Source organism: Falco punctatus (genome assembly GCF_963210335.1).
Source record: "Falco punctatus genome assembly, chromosome: 13".
NCBI lineage: Eukaryota > Metazoa > Chordata > Aves > Falconiformes > Falconidae > Falco > Falco punctatus.
Window position 1 is genome coordinate 9,476,706 of NC_137593.1, and position 24,476 is coordinate 9,501,181.

The following is a 24,476-nucleotide window of genomic DNA, read 5'->3' on the forward strand; positions in this document are numbered from 1 at the left end:
GATTTCTTCAGCTTTGGAAGAAAATACGATCCTTCCAATGTCATGAATGTGGAAGTACATGGGAAAGAGATCCAGCCAAATCCTCTACCATCCTTCATACATCACTTTTTCTGTCCTCCAGTTGAATGGCTTAATGTGTTACACTTTTATTTGCTTTCTTGTATGCCGTACAAAAGATAGAGCTTCCACTAAACTGATTTCAGGAGAGCTTGATGAAGTCCTATAAAAAGAAAAAAAAACACCAAAACTTGAATAAGAAGAGAACACTTATTTACAGGTCTCTTGATCTCTGGTGGTACACTTCTCCCCCCCCCCCCCCCCCCCCGACGTTCTTTTTTTTGATTTATTTATATTTTTTTTCTGTCCTCAAGTACTCGGTGGAGCTTGATTATTCCAGCTACTGCTGGGATTTGAAGACTTGTGCCAGAACAGAACTCAGGCTGGAGTTTTTTTTCTGTGTTTTGTTTGGTTTGGTTTTTTTTTTTTCAGTTGGTTTGGTCCTGGGGATGTACTGGATGTTCTGTAAATGCTAACCAGGACCTTTTCTGTTGCCCTTTGGTTGTCAGGAATTGTTCTGATATTGTGTAGAGAAATAGTTTGTTGTCCTAAAATGTCTGCTGATGATGTCCCAGCAATGCAGAGGACTAAGGAGACATAATGGATTATTGAAATCACTCAAAAAATGATGCCATTAGCTGAAATAAGAGAAACCCAAGAGCTGAAAAGGGCAGAGCTTAGCTGGAACTAAAAGAGGAGATCATAAAAGAGCATGACTCAGTTTGGGCTGCGATATTCTGTGGCTGAGGTATCTATGATATTTGAAATATACTGCAGATTCTGGGGTCCTCTGCCCTTCATGTCCTTTGGTTGGCTTGCTGGCCCACATGGCAGGTGGTGATGCTACTGGTGCCACTTTATTAGATCAAATCATAGGCAATTGTGCTGTAAACCTCTAAGTCCAAACCTCAGCAATGACACAGGTTGGGTGATCAGATATGGTTCCATGCTATATTTGTCTTACCACCCATTAAGGTTATTTTAAAAGTAGAAAGTTGTATTTTTCACTGTGTTTACAGTTTCTGGCTGTATTCTTTACACTAAGCACTGTGTAACCTTAAGGTTATGCCCTGACTCATAAATGGCATGGGTTGGGCTTTCATCAGGTAGCTGCAATCGATCTACTCCACCAGGTTTTGCATATTTGGCATGTGAGTTGCATCTGTTTTGGCAGCAAGTGCAATTGTGTAGTGAAGGAAACCTGCCAGTAGAATCCCAAATTCATTTGTTACAAGGGTTAAGCAATATTAGTTGAAGTAAGCAAGGAGTTGCTGGAAGGGAAAGCCATTGTCTATTCTAACAGTCAGTTACCAGTAGAATTCTCTATTTTATAATTCAGGTTCAATTTTACTACCTATACTTGTTAAAATGCTTTGAGTGTGTTCCTGATGATGTGTTAAGAATATCACCAAAAAACCCATATTTAGATAAGTGTGTGCACGTATCATCATTGATGCTGAAATTAGACTGTGACAGGCTGCTGAACAATGAACATGTATAAGATCAAGAACTAAAGCACTGTTCCATAAGGATCATGATGGCAGAACTTTAATGGGTTTTATTGTATTGCTATAGGTTGGATGGAAATAGATGATGTAGTTAATTATTCTGAAAACAAAAAATTACTTTCTGATAGCTTTTTAAATTTATTTTTTATTACCCTCCGGAAATAACTTAATTGATTCTTGTTTCAACTACTTTAAATCCTTTTAAAATATTATGTTTAAAAAATATGCTTTAAAAATGTTTCTTTTCCTTCAATAAGGAGTTGTTTTAAGAGGAAAAACTAAAAAGCTGAACTACGTATTGAATTTTCCAGGCTGTGTTTCTGCACAGCAATCTTCTGAAAAAGTGCAATTATTTTTTTTTTTTCCACTCAAACATGCATTTGAGAGGAATGAGTAGATCAGATAAAGAGCTGAGATTCAATTCAACTCAACCTTGAGTCACTCTCTGACTCTGTCTCTTTAAAAAGAAAAAAAAAACCACCAAGGTGGCAAAATCAATACAAACCAATAATAACTTCACATTTGTGGAAGCAACATGAATGGCTCTCCAAAATATTGAGACACATCCAAGTACATTTTAGCAGAGCTGATATTTATCAGAAGTCATTTGCCCTCAAGCAGATGCTCTCTTTCATTGTGCTCCTGTCACAAATGACTAAGATTTATGACAGACAATTACAGCATCTGCAGTTAGCAGCCTTATAATCAGCACCATTATTTAACGATTGGTGCAATAAACTGACTCCTGTTACTGTTTATCAGATATCAGTCAGTTCTGGCTATTTTCTTCAGCTCCCCAAATCACAGTATGGTGCAACCACTGCCTTTTAATGGCTAGTCAGAAGCAGGCACATTTTCACGTTTTGTACAGACTGCCGAGGAAAAAGAAAAAGCAACCAATTACATGTATGTATGGTGCCCTCTCATTTGAGATGCCTGTGTATGTAACTATCTCTATACAGTCTAAAACCTCTTGAAAAAAAAATAACAGCTTTTACTATAAGAGCTTCTATTTAGGCTTCTGCATGGGGAAAAATGTCTTCTGTTTAAATATTCATGTTTTAAAGAGTGAATAAAATGTTGATATACTGGAGTAGTCACTCTCTTGCAGCATGAATTCTGTGTGAATTTGAGGAAGGGACAGTATCCATTCATTATCCAGCCTCCTGAATGTTAGGCAAACAGAATTCTGTTTTAAAATTAGTAATATTCTTATGGAAATTAAAAGCTTGAGAAGTGTCTCAGTGAAGGTTTTTAATTAATGTGTATGATGTATGTTATGAAACTTCTATTTGGTCTGCATTTTTTTCTGGAAACCTTGTGAGAAAAAGCTGGACAATGTTCGAGCTGCAAGTCCAGCTGAAAAGTATGTTAATATTTCTTCGTGCTCCAAAAGCAAAGATCTAATTTCAGTGCCATGTTCCAGCATTACTTAGACCAGTGATCATCAGACGTGAGCCTGGTTCCTTTGAATAAATGATGTTGTAAGCAGATGTTTTCTGTAACTTGGAGAATACTTTGTCCCTCCTAGCCTGAACAGTTGTTAAGATTTATTTTTTTTTTTATTGCAATGCTTTCATCTTGTCTGCCTTAGTTCTTGTCAGAATAGGGAGCACTTTGTTCATTGATATATTCTTCTGCTTTCACTGCTAAATGAAAATACTTGCCATCTATAAAGTTTTCAAGGAAAAGATTGGCCATTTTAAGTGAGTAAGGAAAAGAACTGAGATGGGGTTTTGTTTCTGCCAGTAGAAAATAAAGTGAAGGTAAATAGTTCTCTTCTGTTCTTTGTGGTGATGAGTCATCTTGTCAACAAGTAGAATTTAAAATCGCTTGAAATACTGAAGTGAACTGAAATTGCTTGGTACAGACTTTTCTTTGTATGTGAAATATACATATTTTAAGACAACACTTTTTGACTTGTGTATTAATAAACTAAGGACATGCAGGGCTGATTATATTTCTTGGTTCAACAAGTACCTAACTTGTTTTCTTTTTCTGGAATAATGCATCACTCATATTTCTGAGGTATTCTAGACAAAGAGGCAGAAGACAAAGCTACTGTACATGCCTTTTGGTGATACTTCCATATTTATTTCAATGTGTGTATTCACTTTATTTTTTTAAAGAGAGTACATGTGAGTGGTTACAATTTCAGCAGTTCTTAAACAAAATCTAGGGGTTGATTTCAAGTTTCTTTTTGTCTAGGGCAGTCACCATTAAAATTCACTTAATATTTTCAGTAGTTCATAATTATATTTGTCTTTTAACATAATTATAGATGAACTCTGCAGTGATAGGAGAAAGATACTTAGCCTACTAAAACTGAGTGTATGAAATGTTATTTCTTGTCCAGATTTACCTATGTAATGAGAGGGTATGTCTTTAAAAAAAACCAAACCAAAAACCTCACAAACAACACTATACGCCCCCACCCTCATGCCCCCACCCCCCCAGTAGAAAAACTGAATTCTAAAATTGCAGCTTGGTCTGTATCATTCTGATTTTTAAGTCATTCTACACATAGAATATGCAGGCATGGAACAGTTTGTTTATGCTGATAAATATCTTCCAGGGACTAGACTGAGACAACTGAATTATTTTTTTTTTTAGCTGATGTAGATGTTAAATGATATTTAAGATGGTTAATGGTAGATGATACACTTTGCAGAAGTTACTTAGTGATGGAATCACACTAATTTTAAAATCAATAGAGTTCAGTCTTCTGACTCGGAGCCATTTTTTAAAAATCTTCTGAAGTACAAACCACCCTGGCTATCCTTTTGAGGTTGTTCACATACTATAAATAAGAGATTCCTTAGATAAATAAAACCCAAGTTTAAGATCTGGTCATATATATATATATATATATATATATATACACACATCTAAGGTCATACTGGTGGACTAACTGCCAGGCAGGAATATTTGGTGGCCAGCAATGAACTTTGCAGTGGGTTTGGATTAGTAGGCTGTAATGCTACACTAAGTTCATATAAGAAATAAAACCTCATTGCTTTCTCTCAGCTCCCTTATAATGGGCTTTAAGAGTCTGACAAAGGCAGTCATGGGAGACACGGTAATACAAAATGTTTAAAGGGAATGTTTGGGTGCTAAAATGTTTTGGAAATGAAATGGTGGGTTTTGTTTTCAACTAAAATTAGAGATCCTTGTCTATCATCTATGTCAGAATTAATAGTAGGTGTTCCTGTAGACATTTATGACATAGGTTGTAGGGTGAACTTGCTTTTTAACTCCACCTGATCCAGCACATGCTCCAATCAGTGGAAATGACTATCCTTTATCATAATAGTTGTTGAATCAAGCCAGCTAGCAAGTAGTAATGAGCTGTTACGGATTTAGAAATAGAAAACATGACTAGTCATGTAGATGAAGCTTCAGGATGCTATAGTGTGATAATGGTGTTAAAATTTGTGAAAGCTTCTAACTAGTTTATTCCTATTTTATTTTAAAAGTTTGAAAGTGAAATATCTTTCTGTGTTTTGGTTTGGGGTTTTGTTGGTTTTTGTTTTATTTTTAACCTGATCACTTTTGCTCCAAATAGTAAAAATTGTCAGAATGTCCTTCTGGCAAGCAAGTTAGTCTGAAAACTTGCTTTTACTAAAGTAAAACCATTGCCCTCATTTAAGAGTTTCCAGGATGAAAAGAACAGGAAGATGAGCAAGTGCCACATCCCTGTGCAGCACCTATGACCTTTGTAGGAGGTTAATTCAAATGAACCTCTGGTCTTTTGTGTATCAAATGTTGCCTTTGAAGACAACATGCCTCTACTCACAACATACTGAATAGATCATGCCTGTTTTGTCAGTTGCTTGTGCACTTTTTCTTCCTGCTTTGGTATGCAAATTATGTGCAGTGCTACTTGTACTTTGTAAATGTGTTATTTTGTGGTCCACATATGTAGCCTAGAGATAGCTCAAGTTTCATATTGAGTGGTTTTTTGTTTGGGTTTTTTGTTATTATGTGCAGAAGATTTCTTTATAGGCATAAGTGTTTCTGTATCTAGGTTGTAATGACAAAGCATATCTGCTTTCTCTACTTCTCAAACAGAACTCAAGAAAAGAGGAGAGAATGCAACTGCTGCCGCTTGCCTTAAGTTATACTTTCCTTCATATTTCAGTTAAATGCTGTTCAGTGTGTAGGGTATTTTTTCCAGCTCCTCTTTCGTTATGGCATGTGTGAGTAGTTTTTATTATCTACGATCTTTCTGCTTACAAGAAATTGTAAACTATGAACAAGAACTTAGAAACTATGGATATCACATTGAAGCAATGCTCTGTGTTGAAAGTATATTTAATTTGACGTGAGGCAGCATTGAATGCCTATAAAGATCTGTTCCAGAAGAACGGTATGGTGGCAAGCAGCATGCAGTATCTCCAAGAGGGCATTTGTACTGCTTTTCCAATCGAGCACCTATGCCTATTCATCTCATTGTTAATCAAGAAATCCAGAGGAAAATCTGGAAGTAAAGCATTCACAGTTTGTAAATGGGGACAAATTTTTTCTGTCTTGTGTAGGGAGTCATTGTAAGATAATGCACCAGTGCTTTCTCAAAATAGTAGTTCCTGTGGGACAGGAATGCAAATTGTAGGGCTGTATCCCTAGAAACATTTTCTTCTGAAAAGTTCTTAAGATTAATGTTAAATAAGCAGCAAAGCATGATCTCCTAGTGTAATGCTAAGGTAAAGGCATTAAGAACAAACTTTGGATATATCAGCAAGTGAATAGTGCTAGGATTAAGGAATTAATAATGCAGTTATCTCATAAATGTCTTAGCAATAACTTTATTGAAATGCTTTATTTAGTTGTCCTTTTTTGTTGGTTTTTGTTTGTTTTTTAATGTTGCTTACAATATGAGATTTTTAAAATGTTAATCTTTTAATTTATCTCTCTCCCTCACCCAAAAGTCAAGTAGTAACTTAGTATGCAGTAACCTACATGGGAGAAGGTTGCTCGTAACCAAGAGTTACTGTTGCTAAAGGATGTTTAACAGAGGCCGTTGTTCCAAACTGAACTGAAATTCAAGCTAGAATCAAAATGTTTTCAATAGTGATTTTTTTATATCCATCATTTCAAACCCTTGCTCAAAATAGCTTTTATAATTACATGCTCTTTATCACAGTTACTCTGTAAGAAGTTTCTATTTCTGAAATGCAAAATTAAAACTATACTTTGTTTCATCAAAGAACTTAAGCTGCTTTAGTTGCAAAACTCCTCTGAGTAGCTAGGCAGTATAACACTGTCAGGAGGGACGCTATAGGTATTCGCTTTTCTACAACATTTGGTCTTCCACAGAGTTAGAATGTGCCCAAGACATTTCTCGGTGAAATATACTATGCAATCAATAAAAACTTGTAGTAGTAACACTTGTGTTATTAGGTTTTTTATTAGTTCATAGAATTATGAATGCCTGAAAAAACACCCACGTTATTTCAATGCAGGACCAGCTTTATTGGTTCTGTATTTTGTCCTAGAAAAATATCTGAAGTAGTTGTCCCTACGGCTTGCTATGTCCTTACTATACTGAATAACTACTTATTTTTGCTAGTGAATTAAGACATAAAAAATATCTTTATCTTCTTTTAATGAAGAAAGGTGATGGGTTCAATTAATCACTAGATCTCTTGAAGTTAGAACTGTTTCCTTTTGCACTAGAGTAAGCACAAGGAAAAATATTGGCCGTTAAACTCAGATAACATTTGCCTCTCTGCTTCTTTGTCATCAATACATGATTTTCTGTCAAAGTTTCTAGCTTGTTGACTTAATAGAGTGCATGTGTGCATCCTGTGGAGTTTGAGAAAAGTTTCTTGTAGCGTAAAGGAGCTAGGACAGGACAGCAATGAGTATAAAGCATGTAAGTACTGTTTGGGTATCTATGCATATAGGGTACGTGCAGTTTGGGAAAAGCAGTGATAGCAGCATTATTATATTAATAAGTTTTCAAAAGAATTCAAAGTACTTTCTAATGCAGATATTTGCGCAACTGTCAGCATAGCACACTGTGGGGACCATGGAGAAATGTTATCCGCAGAAACCCTGGTTTGAAGAGTTCTACAGAGTCCTCTTCTCATAGGTGTTGATTCGTATTTGTTAAAAGAATGCTATATTATTTCTTGAATGTTCCCAGCATATCTCTGTCATGTCAGATTTTTTTCTGGACCACACAGATCAAATTGTCTTTTCATTAGTTTTTAAGGGTCATAGTTTGGGATAGATGTTATTACTCATGTAGAAGTTGAATCTTGGTTTATAAAGAAAACAACCTGGTAAAATACTGCTTCTAATCAAGAGGTAGTATTTGCTGCACAACCACTTTATACTCCTCTTTCCACTAATGTTTCTGTCATTGCAGTCCCAGGATGACCAAGCCAGATCAGACTGAATAGGCCTCAGTCCATGACCTTTTCCCCCTTTCCCTCTTCCGTTTAGCATCTTTAAATAACATTTAAAACAATGTCTAGGAATTTTATCTGGAAATACTAATGACGTGATGTACAGGGCAGCTCTTCTTCTAGTAGGGGGTGGTGGCAGTTAGAAAAAAAAAAATCAAAGAGTAGGGTATGCAGAAGAAGAAATAAAATAGTAAATACAATTATTGTTATTATGATAAATATTTGTATTGTTGCTTAGCTTTACCAGTGTGTTTTAGTACTAAAATACATTCCTCTATTTAAAAGAATAAGGTTAAAGCCCTTGTGTCGAATGCCCAGTTCTTGTAAAATGTATTCTGGAAAAACATTGAAGTCTGAACATTTATTACAATAAGGCAAACAAATAGTAATGAAAACAAAGATAATTGAGTGTATGGTTGAAAGGGGACAAACAAATGAGAAGAATACAGTATTTTCAAGGTCCTAGTTTGGTGGGTTTTTTTAAAGAAATATATGCTTACAAGTAGAACATTGAATTTCTCCTTTATATAATGAGTTCAACTTCAGTCACATACAAACTTGGTATGATGTTTGACTTCTTGGAGTGAATAACCACTTCTTTATTTGAACGAGAGATCCTCGGCATTACTTGGGACCTACTTTTAAATAAAATAATTTTTTTTCAGTTGTAGCAGATTTGCATAGTGTCAGAGCACTGTGCTCATTCTTTTCTAACATCTGAAATTCTGTCTGGCAGCTGCCATTGTGTGTCCTATAACCCTTCATAAGTAGTTATGCCTCATTCTAGGAATCCCATTGACATCTGTGGAACTGGGGTGGTTGGGGTTGTTGTGTGGGGGTTTTTTAAGATTGTACAGTTGGGCAAAATTTTACAGCCATTTATACTACTCTGTTCTTGATTTTGAAAGCTGCAGCTGAGTGGGCAATTTTCACCATAATACTTGAAAGGAATAGACAATTAAAATAATGATTTACCAGATCAAGTCTTTTTTTTCTTTTTAGGAAGGAGATTTTCCTGCTATCATAGAGTAAACTGATTAGTCTTTAAAAGTGAAAAATTTACAAATCAGTGCATTTTAGAAGACTAAAACTTGCAGGCACATGATATGTAAAATTGAAATTTACATGTACTCTTAAAGTAATCTTAGCCAAACATTCAGTGTAATTGCTGTATAGTAATGCAAAATAAAAAAGTAATAGTAAAGTGTTTAGTGTAGCAGCATTGCTTATATATGCTATTATTGAATTAACAGTATAGTAGCCAGTATTATTAGAGGTGAGTCTGCATGATATGTGGTACTAGAAGAAAAAGGAGAATCATTTCAGCTTGTTTTTAAGGTTTTTTTTCTGGATAAACGAGAGCAGTCTGTAATAATAACAGTAAAATAATAATAATAATGAAGAATAAGAGTACTTTTAATGTATTTCTATGGCTTTTATTGTTCGTTTAATATTTCCTGATACATTGTGGAACTTCAGTTTCAGTGCTGTCATAGAGGAATATGTGTGTTTATCAGCTAGAGATGTTTATAAGACTATTTTTAAAAGATCCTTTTAGAGGGTTAAACTTTTCAGCTAATTGTTTGTGTACAATGTAGAGATCTAGCTCCCCCTAGTGTATTAAAAAATCCCCCGAAGATTTAATCAAGTATTTAATCAATTAATAAAATGGAAAAATTGTTATGTCTCACAAACATACACACCCTATTCCGTTGGAAAAATAGCACTACAGTTTTTAGAAAGGTGCAAAAATTAGGTTATTTTTTTTTCCTGAGAACTTTCTACTACAGTTTTCCAGTGAAATGAAATCTTTCATGTTTATAAAAAAAAAAAAAAAAAAAAAAAAAAAAAACAACAAAAAAAAAACCAAACCACCATAAATTTTCTAATGGGAAATAGAGCTTCTGAAACATTTCTTGAAACACTAAAATGTGTTACTGACTTCTGGGAATGACTGCAGATTTACTAACTCTGTCCTTTTTGGAAAAGATTTGTGTCAATGGAACTGTTTAGAGCAGCTCTTTCTAAAATGAAAGTGATGAAATCGTCTTTCTCTTTGTAGCTGTTATACTCCATGCATCTAATGAAATCATAAACGGAAAATTATAGCTTCATTCTAGGGGATGTGAAGACTTACTCCAACAGATGGCATCAAAACACCGGTCTGAACTATATGATTGCTGATTGTTAATTGCTTCTGTAAAACAATCCTTTTAAACAGAGTAATGCATTTTATCATACAGATTATAGTTGTACGCATTTTGGTTTTTTAATATGTGTTAACATTTTCTCCTCCACTATAAGATTTAGTGTTTGCATAATTATCGGATTAAACAACAGTGACTCAATTTTTTTTAAAGAAATAAGGACAAGAAGATAGAGAATTATGAATCAGAATTTCTGTTTATTCAGAAATGCTAAATTACTGTACAAGTATGAGCTTTTATTATGCACAAAACAAACGGAGCAAGATGCCCTTAAGTGCAAAAACAATTACCTAGTCCAGCATTCTTCAGTCAAGAAACTCCCCATGACGTTAGTGGAAGCCTTGGCTGTGTAAGGAAAGCAGAGTGCAAAAAGATACTGTACAATATCCGTTAATCATTATGAAATCAATACCCCTGATTATCCATCTGTATTGTTTTTGCACCATAAGGACTGGGTATTTTATGCAAAGCTAAATGAATGGAGAAATTCTTTTAGATGACTTGGTTAGTCCATAGTAATGATGTGGGAAATTACATGAGAGTTTGTTTCGTGGAGTTGTTCTCTTGTTTTTAATGTAGTCAGCCCGCGAGTGTTGCAGAGATAGCATGCTTATGTTTGAGGAGTCTGGAGCCTTGCACCTTTCTGGTGCTTTCTGCCCTTAAGCTGGTGGAGAGTTGTCTGGTTCCGATGGAGGATTGCATCTAGTTACCCAGTTCTGATTCAGGTTGTGGTGCGCTATTTTCTCATAAAGGACTCTTGTGACCTTGCCTGGGTGAGTGTTGCCTTTTACCTCAACATAATGGAGGTAGCCAGAACAGTGAGGAAATCAGGCTAGGAAAATAAATTAAGAAACAGCTGTGCATACTTTCAGGACTTCTACTCCAGCCTGTCTTTTGTTGCAGTATTATGTTATAATATGTTCTAAAATGCCTATTATATATAGAATGTGTAATTATATTAATATCATAACTGTATTGTAATCAGCATGCAGCTGTCTGCTAAACAGAATATCAGGCCTGCAATAATGTGCCATTAATTGGCAACCTGTTACAAAAAGGGGTGTGTGACAATTGTGTCCTGCGGTCTGATTTACCTTATCAGGAGGGGCTGTGCTAGAAAGGAGCACACTTATGTCAAAGTGCTGTTGGTTTATGTCTCTGTTTTGGGTACAATGGAAGCCAGACATAGTGAAAAGGATTCTCCTCTTCTACAGTGAAGTTGTCTATGTGTAGCAAATTTTTGATCCAATGGTAGAAAGGTGGGTAAATGCAAATCTGTCCATTGACCTCCATCATTTGCTAGTGTATTCTAATGATCTTTATGCAGACCAGTAACTGGATAACAGGCAATTCCCATAGAGTTTTAGTATCATTACCTTATTTGACAGTGTTTGCGACATTGGGAAATACCTAGTTGCATTAATGAGTAAAAATAAATTGGCCTGTCCTTAGCAGTCTAAAGATACTTCACAGGAATAGTCCAGGGACCACGTGGTATCGAATGTTGAGTGACATAGGTGTGCCAGGGATATGGTTCAATCAGCTTGTTGTTCCTTCCCTAGGTTGCTCCTGAAATGGCACAGGAATTTGAAGTCACTTGGAAAGGGTCAGTAAGCAAGTTTGTCTAGACCAATTTAGGAAGCTCTTTATCCATTCCTAGAGTACATTTGAGTGCTCTAGAAAAGCTTTTTCCATAACATTATAAGATAACAATAAAAAAGACATGGGCAATTCCTCAACGCAGTCTTGTTTTAAAAATACATCTATAATTTATCATAAGACACTGCAACTGGGTAAACTGAGGCAAGGGTTAATGGCTTGATTTTTCAAGAGAGTTTAATTCCCCCATCTCTCATTGAAATGCAATTGTTGAGTGACAGGAGAGCAGAATGCATCTATTTGACTATGGGAATATAGCAGTCTCCAGCCTGAGCCTTGTACTTGTATATTAATGCTACTATATTATTCATCTCTCTAAGAACTGTACTTATAGTTACAAACCTTTCATTCTGCCCTGCAATACAGCACAAATGTGTAAAAAGTGTGATTATCTGTTTTCCAGGTAATTTGGAATAGGCCACAATCAGCTTCATGCCAATAAAACAGAAACTGGATTAGCCAGTGTTAACAGTCCATTATAGAAGCTGTTGTTTTTAAGAGTTGGCTGATGTGTTACCAAGAATGTACACGTGTGAAGTTACGTGTTTGAATCTTTTTGTAAGAAATTGGGTTTGGAAAGGCTGAAGAATGAGTAGCTAGCATTTTTGAAGTAAGGCCATATACTGCAGTGAAAGAATACAGATTTTTACAGTCAGACTAAAAGCACAGTGGGAATAAAAACAAATTCAAATTAAGTTGCTCTCTGTTTTCACTTTCTAAAGATTAAACCCAATGTACTTATTCAGGTATGGAACCTGCTATAAGCTGATGCTCATTGTATGTTTATGTAGCATATATGAAAAACTCATTTGTATTGCCATCTGTTGTCATATCCTTAGTACCTATGTTTACTGACCTGGTGGAGATGTAGTTAAGCTGATGTTGGCTGAATTGTTAAAAAAAAACAACAAAAAACCCAAAAAAAAACCAAAAAAAAAAGGAAAAAAGAACCCCCCTACAACCCACAAAGAAGTGAATAATTTGCCTACAGTGTTGCTTATGCTGATAAATGAGCTGATACCACAAGTGAAGGCTCTTCTATTGTCTGCATGTTTTAAAGCAAATTAATTATTTCATATATAAAATCACAAAACTGTCATATTAAACAAGGTGTTACTAAATAATTTTGGATGCTCATTCAGAGTGGAATAATCTATTAGCATTGCAGAAATGATTCATAGTTAACAAGGCTGTAGAGGCAGGCCTGCCTGCTGGGCTGTAAGAAATTGTGGAAATAGGCTGTTTCACTGATTGTCATGAAAAGCGATTTGACCCAAGAAATATAGTATACAATCAGAACTGAGGCAAGTATTTATTGAAACTAGATTATATTTTTAAAAACAGTGAAATTATTCAATTTTTTTTGTACTGACTTTAATTAATACAGAGCAGGTCTTTACATCATGTTTCTGTTTTATGTTCCATACGTTATATACAACCGGTTTAGATCTGTCTTCAGGCTGATGAGACTTTACTAATTTAGTGTTTTCAGCAAATCTGTTGATTTCTGGGTTTGATGAAACTGTGGTCACTGACAAATTTGAAAGAGGCAGAATGAAGGATGAGACTATTGGTGTGTGGGGGTGCAGACCAACTCCTCTCCCTGATCGAGGAAGTCCTTGCTCACATCATGATGTGGTCAAGATGAGTGGTCTTGGCTTAGGAAATGAAAGACTAGATCCTTTTAATTAGAAATAATAATAATCATCACTATATTATAAGTTAACTTTAATCAGAGGATCTCCAGTGTTAGAAATTGCTATCTTTCATTATGCAGTTGTTTTTAAGAAGTTACTGCTGTTATCTTCAATCTTTAGGGATTTGAGGGGTTCTTTTGTTTACCTTTTAAAAGCTGTCTTAATGAGGTTGTTTTATAGCAGAATTTTCAGCATTTCTTAAATAGCATTAGATAGACTATTCCAATTTTCTATCTGTTAATGCAGCTTTTTTTGTGGTGGTGTTCTACCAAATTTTAACAGGACTTTATGTCACTATTATTAGGACGTAACACAAAAAAACTGCCAGTGATGTTTTGAGCATGGGTGTTTTATTGTGTTTATTTTTAAATACATTTCATGAGGTTCCCTGGACAGAATCAAATAAATGAATCCTGCAAACATCTTCATTATGGTGTAGCCAGAAAAGAATGGAATCTGAATTAGGACTGTATTCTTAGCATAGTTCATAATAAGCGTTATCTTTATGACAAGCTTAAAGAACATAAATTGCTGAATCCCTAACAAAAAGCATTTGAAACAATTGGCTAATTAGAAAGGGGGGGAGAAAGAGCAATATTTGTTTTCCTTTGCAGCCTAGATAAATAACGCTTAACATGAATACATAACTTATTTTGAATGATCTGTTGTGTCAGTATCTGGCACGTCTTTTTCAGTGACAACAATTAAGGATACGTGTAAATGGAAATGCAGACTATCTGTCATTGTCCATTTCCTGGTAGTGAAGCATGCAGTCTGCCTCCCAGCAAGATCATTTTGCCAGGATGTGAGTGAGCTGGTCACAAAATGCATAGTTGATTATCTCATCGAAACACACTAATCCTGGCAAAGCTATCCACTATAGAAGACCCATTGTTTGTAGTAGGTCAGTTGTTACATGGCTTTCAAACCTGACTTTGGATATATGTTTTATATTTTTACTTACTGAAGCAAAATGATATGTCACAATGAAAACCAAACTTGAGTGAAGAAGAAGATATTTTAATCAGGATATTAATGGAAAAGAAAGGAAAATACACTCTTTCCAGAGAGAAGAGACAAGGCAGTCATAAACATGTTATTTGCTCTGTACAGGAATAACTGAAATTATATGGCCCAGGCTATAGAAGAGATCTGACTGGACGATATTAACAGTTTCTTTGAATATTTAAATGAAGACAGAGTTCAGCACAGAACGCATCTGAAGAACACTAATAAACATCCTGTTATATAATGAAGTAGGAATTAGGTGGTAGAGAAAATATTAGTTTTGTGTTTCTTAAAATGGAATAGCTGCATTAGAAATTTGACAGCTTCTTCAGTGCTGCTCTTTTGGCAGCAGAGTTTCCTACTGAAATATTAAAAGCAATATACACAGAATGAGTGCTGTATTTTTTCTAGCACACTAGGTTGGGTACAAAAAATTGTATAAACCCAATAGTTTCAAAATTAATTATAACTCTGAATATTTTATGTTTTCCATGTAGCTATTAGTGTATAATCATGGTGGATTTTTTTTTCCAATTATAACATGAAAAAACTCACCTGTTAGAAAATACCTGAAGAAGCTATTAAATTTTGTTTAAATTGTGAAGTCATTTTGGACTATCCTTAAAGTACTTTCCAATGTGTAATAATGCTTCCCTAAAGCATCTTGACAAAATGCAGCAGTTTCCCAACTAAATGTGTTGTATGTATTTTCATAATTTAGGTTTGTGGTAATTGCAGGCTGCTCATTAATACCCAAGTCATATGAAAAAGGGTTAGATTATGTGAAAAACATATGGAGGGTGAGAGGGAAGAAACATATGGGGGTGGGATAGAAAAGTTTCATCAAGTCCAAACAGTGTTCTTGAAACAATTTTTTCAATACTTTCACATAACAAAAATCAGAAATTTTTCCTGCTGTTTATGAAGCTACAATAATCACCAAGTGGAGACACTACCTTAAAGGGCACTGTGTGCAACTTCCTTGCTAAGATGCAACATAATAGCATCCTTCAACCTGATGAGGGAATTTTGGTCTCAGACAACCTCACCTCACACGCGCATCTCTTGAGTTTTCTCTTGGGATGACTGGACCTTCCTCTGAGGCCGTCTTGCTCCTTTGCCTAAGATCCTTTTCCATCATGGTTTAGTCCTGCTGGTTAGCTGTGCTGAGCTATACCAGCAGCACCTGAAGACTTGGGTAGATTCTTCTTGGCTACACCCTACACAAACCAATGAGAATGTCTAAGACCTAAAATTAAAGCAGAGCTTGTCCTTGTCACCACCCTACAGAGAAAGTGGAACTAGCCAATGAGTGCTTTTTAGAAGGAGAAATACATGTTTTGTTTCTTACTGTTTCAAGATCTGCAACTCATCAGTAGTAACATGCAATGTGTGCCATGAATACCCTGGATGTCCTTAGCCCCCAGCCTGCTGCCTGGCCTGAATGGTGCCTGTCTGTGTGAAAGGAAAAAGTCATGATTGTCTAGATTGTTTCACTGTGGGTGTAACTGTAGGATGTAATTCTGCAGAGGGGCCTGGGAATCCCAGCTTTGTGCTCATAAAGGGTGCCTTCAATTCAAATGAGTGATCTTCACAGTATAAATAACTCGGTAAAAGGTGCTTCCAGATCTCTTGAGGTGAACCTCTTAGGAAATTGGAGCTTGGTTGCTGTTGTGCAGTGATGCTGCCTCTCCCCATGTCTGTCTAGGTTTCTGACTAGTATCTTTGACACTTGTTGACTAAACTCAACGGCATTTGAAGGAAATGTAACAGTGTCAAATATACGTGTTCCTAAAAGTTTTGTGAAGATTGGTGGCAAGATAAATAAGCCCAAAGCAATTTCCTTACTTGGGCAAAACTAGGCAGATTGCAACCTTATACAGCCTTTTCAGCAGCAAGTGGCCAGCCAGTGGGCCTGCTCTGTTTTCTAGTTGTAGTCACAGCATGTGCTGTTTCTTGCCTCCTGGGAACACCCCTCAGAAACGGGTATGAGGGAGCTTAGATTACCATAATAGGAACAGTCTCTAAGCAAAATAAAATCCTGAATTATTAAAAAAAGTAAATTGCTCCATGAGCAAGGAAACTAATTAAAGTACAGTGTATGTGCTGACATGTTGCTGAATATAATGTATGTCAAAATATCCACTATTTGCAGGGAAACATATTCAACTGTATACTTTGAGTATATCTGATAACGATGCTTTTTCACGTATATAATTTTTATTCAGTGTAAATTAACATTTCATATCATAAGCTAGTTAAACTCCACTTTTCAATAACCTAATTTTAAATAGGGATTAAAAATGAAGAGACTTCTTTTTTAGTAAGATCTTTCTTCGTAAAATACCCCTAAAGAGTATAGATCCTATCCTGTGAATAGGAGACAGAGTTTTCACCTGAATGTTTTCAGAGAAACAATTTTTAATGAATAGATATTTTAATTTCTGCAGTTTCATAATATGTCAGCATGTTCCTTCCCATTTTCAAGACAGTCCTTCCAAAAAGTTATCAAAGGAAAAAAAAAAAAACAACCACCACATATTCCTGCTCTTGCTATCATGATATAGACCATGAAGTTTCCGTTAGGTTGACATAGAAAATCAGAAGTATCTCGTTAATGCTGTTGCAGTAATGAGATGGACTTGAGTTATAAAGTTTAAATCTGGATTTTCACAGAATTTCTGTGAGTTTTCAGATTCAGGTATGTAGGTCTGACTTCGTTTTAAATTGAATACAATCTGTGTGTTCTCATGGTATGTGTACTTGTGATTTCAAAGTGGTTTGATGAGAGCAGAATTAAACTAAAAGTTAACCTTTATGTATGTGATGAAATATTTTAATTAAAAGTCCTTGAAAGGAGAGTGTGGCTGTAACTGAGGAATTACTTTTATAGTTGGTCAATCCATGTTTTCCAGTCTACCACAATTTTTCAGGGAGATGTTTCTTTATCTTCTCATGACTTTTAAATAATTTTCTGGGAAGTGTTAAGCTATCTTTAAGACAACTTTAGTATGAATAATTCCTCTGGATTAACTAAATGAAAACTGAACCAGCATATTGAAAAAGAGATTTAAAACTAAAAATGAAAAACTGCTGCATTGAGTGCAAAGGATATAACCAAAATGAAGATACCCTGAGTCTGTGAAACCATTAAGTTTCAATTCTGGTCCTAATTGTGGTACCACTTACAGAAAAGTCCTACTGAACTTGATAGAAAAGTCAGTAAAACTCTGGAAGTTACTACTCTAGAAGAAGTAGTAGAAAAAAAAGAAAAGTACTATTACAGCTTCTGTATTTAACAATTCTCAGAATTTTGTAGCAAGGTTGTAATTATCAATTTTGATGATTGAAAAGTGCTCAGGGCTCATCATACTTTATAGATACAGGACCAATTTATGTCAACCTGTAATTGTGACAAGATTTTTATGTGACCTGTTCTATTCAAACTAAGATATAGGAAGTCACTAATGCCTATATATCTATATATATTGAGGTTTGTTGTACAAGATGAGATCACTGATGCCATAATATATCTAGAGATTTGTTGCTCATCTAGAGATGAGCAAAAGCAGCAGCAGAATCTTTCCAATAGTCCACGTAGATTTGAACATAAAATTAGATTTTATTAGGCCATGCATAAATTTCTCAATCTTAACTATGAGGACTTAAAAAGAGAAGTCTCCTAGAAGCTACAAGTACAGTATTATCATGACCAGAGAAGAGATGGTTTCAGTGGAAGCTAGGTTAGGCCAGTAGAAGCGTACCGGCAGGTATTTTTTGCTCCAGGTTGAAAGTCTGTTATAATACTAATTGATGTGTTGGAACAGTATCAGTAGTAATTTATGCAGTACAGTACTCCGTTCCTCATACTGTTGTTCTCTATCTAGTGTTACAGTAGTAACTTTATCTAATGTTACATGCTGTGTAAATGCAACAAAATATTATTGTACAAGCAAGGGCTTATAAACATAAAAATTTTGACAGCAACAGCATTATACTCTTTGCTAATAGAAAAGATTGTGGGTTTGCAAATTGCCCCTAGAGCAGAAGCTTTCAATTCCGTGTGTTGCTGTTTATGATTGGCAATATGATGGATTTTCCACAGTCAACTTTGTGATTAAAGATGTCACGAAGTATGTGTAGATAAGCAGAATATTTTTGAAAGGTGAGTTGATTCCTGCTTTCCTGTTTATGGCATGTCTATTAATTCTAAAAAGCATCTGAAAAGACCTGAAAAACCCAAACTAGTGAAAGGAGAATGGAAATAATGCTGATGTGTAGAGAAGGTCATCTTCACTTTCCAGTCTGGTATGTAGTTCTTTATAATCTTAAAATCATAGAACCATTTAGGCTGGAAAAGACTCTTGGTATAACTCTTCCACAGAGGTTAGTCTTAGTACAAAATGATTTCTGGGAAAAAAATAAGTCATTTAGAGGGAAAAACCTTTTGGCCAGCTGTCAGCAGAAAACCTACTTCAGAGTAATTATTAGAGGTCACAAAAATTTTCTGCATTATCTTTCTTTGTCAACTGTGTAATAGTTCCTTACAGCTAGCTGAGTACTCCTGTGTTATGAAAGCAGTTGCATTCTTTTCTCTTTAATTGATACAAAATTCAGTTCACTGATTAGTGAAAATGGCATGTCTTTTGCTAAAATGCTAATTGAAATAAACACTGTTAAACAGATTAATTTATATGTTTTATAGTCTTGGGGGCTGTGTGCGTGGAATAGAATCAAAGTCACTTCCAGGTTCCTAAAACCTTTATACTGACAGATTCAAGGATGGTCCATCTTCTGGTGATTTGGCAGCCAATGTACTAGTTGGATCCTGCAGATCAGGAGCAAAGACGCCAAGGCAAAAGTTCTCCAGACTTTCCTAGCCCAATCTTCTTGAGAATAAATTCCTGATTTGGCATTGATTCACCATACCTGTAGGCAAGGTACTAGGATGCAATGCTTCCCTGCAGGAATTAATGCGTGGAATTTCTGAATGCAGGATCTATATATGAAGAAGCATTCCTATTTGAGTTTTTCCTATTTCTTCTTTATGTGTGAAGTATGTTGTTAGAATGACTAGCTCTTTCTGTATCTATTTCTGGGGGTTGGTAGGGAGCTTTAAAACTATAGTGTATGCATCTGAGACTGTACAGTAGCTTTTATGGTAGATCAATGTGGCTAAAAGCTATTCCTATGAGAATCGTTATCTGCTTTGCTCTTTATGCTGAATATGATAATACCTTCTTCTGGCTTCAACAGCACTAGTAAATACTTTCTGGCTATCTGCTACTTGAACATCTGGTATAACCCGTGAATTATGCTTCTTGGACAACCTCTGTGCTGTCTGACCCCTGGGGCACTAATTCTCCATGTGAGTCTCCTGAGGAAGATGATGTGTTTCATGAGGCTAGGGGAAGTGGCAGTAGATCATTCCAGTAATGAGAAAAGGCTTGTTGTTGAGCGCTGCTTTTACAGCTGCTCTGAAGCAACAGGAAGTATCTGTGTGAAGCAGTCCATACACAGTGTTGCTCATTGAAGCCACGAAACCTGTAAATTGGAAGAAAAGAATTCGTAGTTATTGCATTGAATTTAGAATACTGTCCTGTACAGCCCCTCCTTTCTCCCACTGTTTCTTGCCATAATAGTGTTATTGCTGTTGCTAACTGAATACTGAGTATATGGTAAATGTATAGTGTCTATGGTAGTAGTTGGGGGTTACTCATAGCCTGAAAGGAAAACAGATTTTTCTGAAAAATTCTAAGCTCCTTTATCAGCACGTTTCTCCTGAAAGATCCAGAAGGCTCCATGACTTCTTCATACTGGTTTGAGATAATGCAGGATATACCAGTATCATAGGTAGAAGCCTCATATATGAGATAAACTAATAACAGCTCAAATTTGAACATGAGCTAATTGTCTAGAGTATATGTAAAAGCGCCCAAGAAATTCTGTTGAAGTCTGCTGATGGGGGAGAGAAGAAAAAATACACATAGGCTTATGTTCAAAGAAATGGGAGTCTGAGACTTGTTTTGGACTACTTCTGGTAAGCCAGAGTACCAGAAATCTTTGACCGGTGAAGGGAACTATCATGCACAAAAGTACACATACAAAGTTGCACCCAGTTTTGCTCTTTCAGGGAAAGAGACTTAATATGCTAATGCTAATTTTCTGTCACTCCAAGTTTCTGTCTTACAATAACTGTATAGAGGAAAAACAGAATATTGGTGCTTTTTTTGACAGCAATGATCTAGCAATGGCATAGAACATAGCAAATGTTCTGGTAATGTGCTATTAATCTGATATTTCTGTTGTTCAGACACACATTCCAGGTCAAAGTTCTCAAAACTCTGGTTTTACTGTTATTTAGCACTAAACTTTTCCATCTTTTTTTTTTCTATATGCTTCAGTAGTTGGATATATGTGCTGTAAACTAAGAATTCCTTCAGATCTGTGGGTACCTGTGTCTGTACAAGAGTGTGCGTATATGAGAGAATGTTTAATGGGTCTATAATTGAATCTAAGTAGTAAGATACTTTTAAAAAATATTGCTTAGTGTTTCTATCCTAATGGGATAAACATCATATTTTAACTATTGCTCTGTATCAAATCTATTATGCACAGTATTCAATAATTCCCCAAATCTTGATTTACCCAATTGAAAGTGACCCTGGGCATAAATTCTAAGCAGAAGTAGTCTCTGATTCCTTGATCTTTGGCACTCTTTTGTTGAAACAGAACATGGTGTCTTAAATCAGCAGAATAATTTAGGAATGGTAGATACTGAAACAACTAATTTTTCTTTTCTGTAATCTGCATAGACTTCAAAATGCCTACAAAGCACAAAGTGCCAGTTCATATAATTTGTTGGCAAGGATAAAAAGAAGAAAGGAAATGATTTCCTAAGCGTGTGAATCAGCCCAGCTTTAACAGATATTTTTCTGTCATGTGCAGCCTGAGGGCTTATGCCTATCTGAGCTTTATTTGACAATTACCACTTGCCAGCATAATTAAATGATAATTTATAAATACTGAGAGAGCATTATGGGGAAGAGCAAATAGGTGCTTATCAGGGCATTGAATAAACTTGATCTGCCTCACTGGCAATTTTCATCTCTTATCTAGGTTGTTAACTGGTCTCCCCCCTCCCCATTTTGTTTTGTTTAGGTTTGATAGCTGTTAGATTGATTGTATCTACCTGCCTGTATTTCTTATTTTTTCATATTCCTAGCATTATTTTTTCTCCTGCTGCTTTTGCCATCAATATTTTGCAAAATACCAAATCGTAAAATGAACATCAGGCAGGGTAACATGCATGCATGTGTAAGAATGAAAAGAAAATCCAGACAGTTCATGTTTGTTAGATTTTTTTATTAGTTTCCTGAATGTAAATATCTTGCTTTTATTTATTTATTTTCTGTGTGTGTGTGTGTAATGATTTTTGATTAAGAGGGAGGCTCTAATATTAGAGTAAGTGGTGGATGATAGCTAATTGCAGAAAAGCTTCTCTGTGGCCCTTCTTAGGTGAAAAATGCTCCTAAATAGATATCACCAAAAATCTGTCACTCTCATGCTGGATATTAAAAAAAAAAAAAAAAAAAATTAAGAACTCAAAAGGTCTGAGGTCTTTTGTACCATCAATATTTCTAAGTCCTTGAGCCATTATAAACAGTAGTGCCATTTTGCACAAAAGCATGTAAGGATATTGGTGGGAAACGCAGACTGGTGCTGGGCAATCTAGATAAAGTGCAAGAGAAATCCTCTATTTGAATGGAAACAAATCAGTTGAATGGCAAAAAATTGAATTTCCACACCTTTTGAAAAGCTTGTACAAGGAAGAGAAGGGGGTGGGGAAAGCAAGGCACATTATGGGTCACTAGGAGGCTGAGGTTTTGAGCCATCATGAAATTGAATAATTTTAGGAACTTCTGATTGGAGTTACAGTAGTTTGAGTAAGCTAAGCCACCCCTGTACCAGAGAATAAAAAAAAAGGGGGCTTCTGTGTTTAAGGTTGTCGATTTCACAAATTATTCAGCATTTACTGCTTATACATAGTAATTATTTGCTTTTTCCCCTCCAGAGCTGAAAATTATCTTTCATATTCAAATATTTAAATATACTGTGCTGCAGTTGGGGCACAAAAATTCCTAATGTCAGAACAGATTTTTGTACAAGGAATAATTTGAAAGTGGGGGATTAGTTTCCACCTTTTGAAACACAGTGCTTTCCGTAATCTTCAAACATTATTTAGGATAATGGAAGCCATCATCCTGGTTCTCAAATGTTAGCACTTCCATTAGAATTTGCTGCTACCTCTTATTTTTTTATATTAAAATACAAGGCTTAAAAGGTATTATCTTACTAAAGGAGGGCAATTGTAGAGATGATTTGATTGAATAAAGGAAAAAGCTGTACAGGCCTTTTAAGATCAAGGATGTATTGATGGAAAGCTATCATTAGAGACAATTAATGTTCTCCAAGGGAAGAAATTGATTATGGACAGAGATGGACCCTAAGGAGCAGATATGTCTTAATGCTCCAGGGCCTTAAGGATTATACATTCCGTTCACAGCATCTGTATTTTAACCCTTTATAAGGGCTGGAGTAAAATCTAACACTTAAGAAAACTCTGCATAGTTTAATAGGGAGTCTTTGTGTTTGGTGGCAGACTGACACATACTATTTCTTGAAGTATGGGGGTGTTTTTTTAGCAGATAATAATTTTACCTAATAAAATGTTTGACTTCATATATGTGATATGTAGTTTGGGATCATTTTAAGCTGTAGGAACACAGTCCTGGTGTAAAAGGAAACTAGGTGTGAAGTAAAAATTTTCAACACTACAGCGCTGGGGTAAGTGTGTTTTGTGCCTGAGAAGACATTTGTGTTGTCTGAAGCTAACTGTTGAGAGGACTGGTTTTTTTGTTGTTGATTTTTTGGTGGTTGGGTTGTGGTTTTGGGGGGTTTTTGTTTGTTTTTTATTTGAGGAGGGCATCCTTTAATAAAATTTGTTAAAACTGTATTCAAGGTTGGACTTCAGTTAGAGATGTAAGTCTGGGTTCAGAAACAAAGTTTTGCCATTCTGAGTCAGAAGAAAAACACTGATGAAGCAGTCCCGAAATTGTTGCTCTGTCTGAGTTGCAGAGCCAATTCACAGATGGGACGTTTTATCATGTCAGTTTTCTTTGGCTTAGTTCTCAATGAAGGCAAATATTTGGCCTATTTGCTCAAGTTTGGTTTTTAACTGGCTAAAATGTAAATGCCTAGAACTGAACAGCACAGTATTTTCCCACCACGTCTGAAGCCTAAGATCAGTTGCAGGATTTTGTAGCAGTGCTGTGCCAAAATGAATCCTGCCACATCTTCACCTCTTTATCAGAGCTGGGGGTATATATGACTTCCCTTCCTGGAGCATGGAAATGCCTGCCTGTGCTATTGCACAGTTCAGCAGACCCACGAGGAGGGGAGTAACAGTGGTTCAATTTGTCTTAAATGCTGTAACTCATTTGTGTTCCCTTCAGATTTATTTATTTTTTATCCTCAAGTAAGGAAGCCTGATCTTATCATAAGGCTCAAATTTTGCAGAGAAAGCAAGGAAACACTTTTTTTATCTCAACATTTCAAACTTGCTTCGAACTAAAATAGTGTCACTAAAACCTACTGCATCATATTTGTAGAAGAGGCTGAGAAAATACATTTTCTGTAGCTTTGACAATTTTTTTTTTAGTCTTTTAGTGTGTAGTAGTTCGATCATACATGAAATAGTATTACTTCCTTTTAATGTGCTCCATCACACCATTTTCATATGCAAGTAATCAGATTTATTTTCTTAGAGAGATTTCTAATTGATTTTATGACCTAACTTTATTTCAGCTGACCAAAGGTATTCTGGTATATTGTACAGAACAGTTATATAAAAAATAACTTGAAAAA

General features: G+C 35.6%; 1 protein-coding gene across 1 annotated transcript in view; it reads left to right on the top strand.

The window, feature by feature from the left end:
• The window catches only part of LOC308072755 (uncharacterized protein), a 107,451-nt gene that overhangs the window by 68,642 nt on the left and 14,333 nt on the right, over positions 1-24,476 (top strand). The window contains exon 6 of the mRNA XM_080410072.1: positions 1-24,476. This exon is cut by the window's right edge and continues 14,333 nt beyond it. Within this exon, the coding sequence (XP_080266198.1) occupies positions 1-125 (125 nt within the window). The 3' untranslated portion in view covers positions 126-24,476.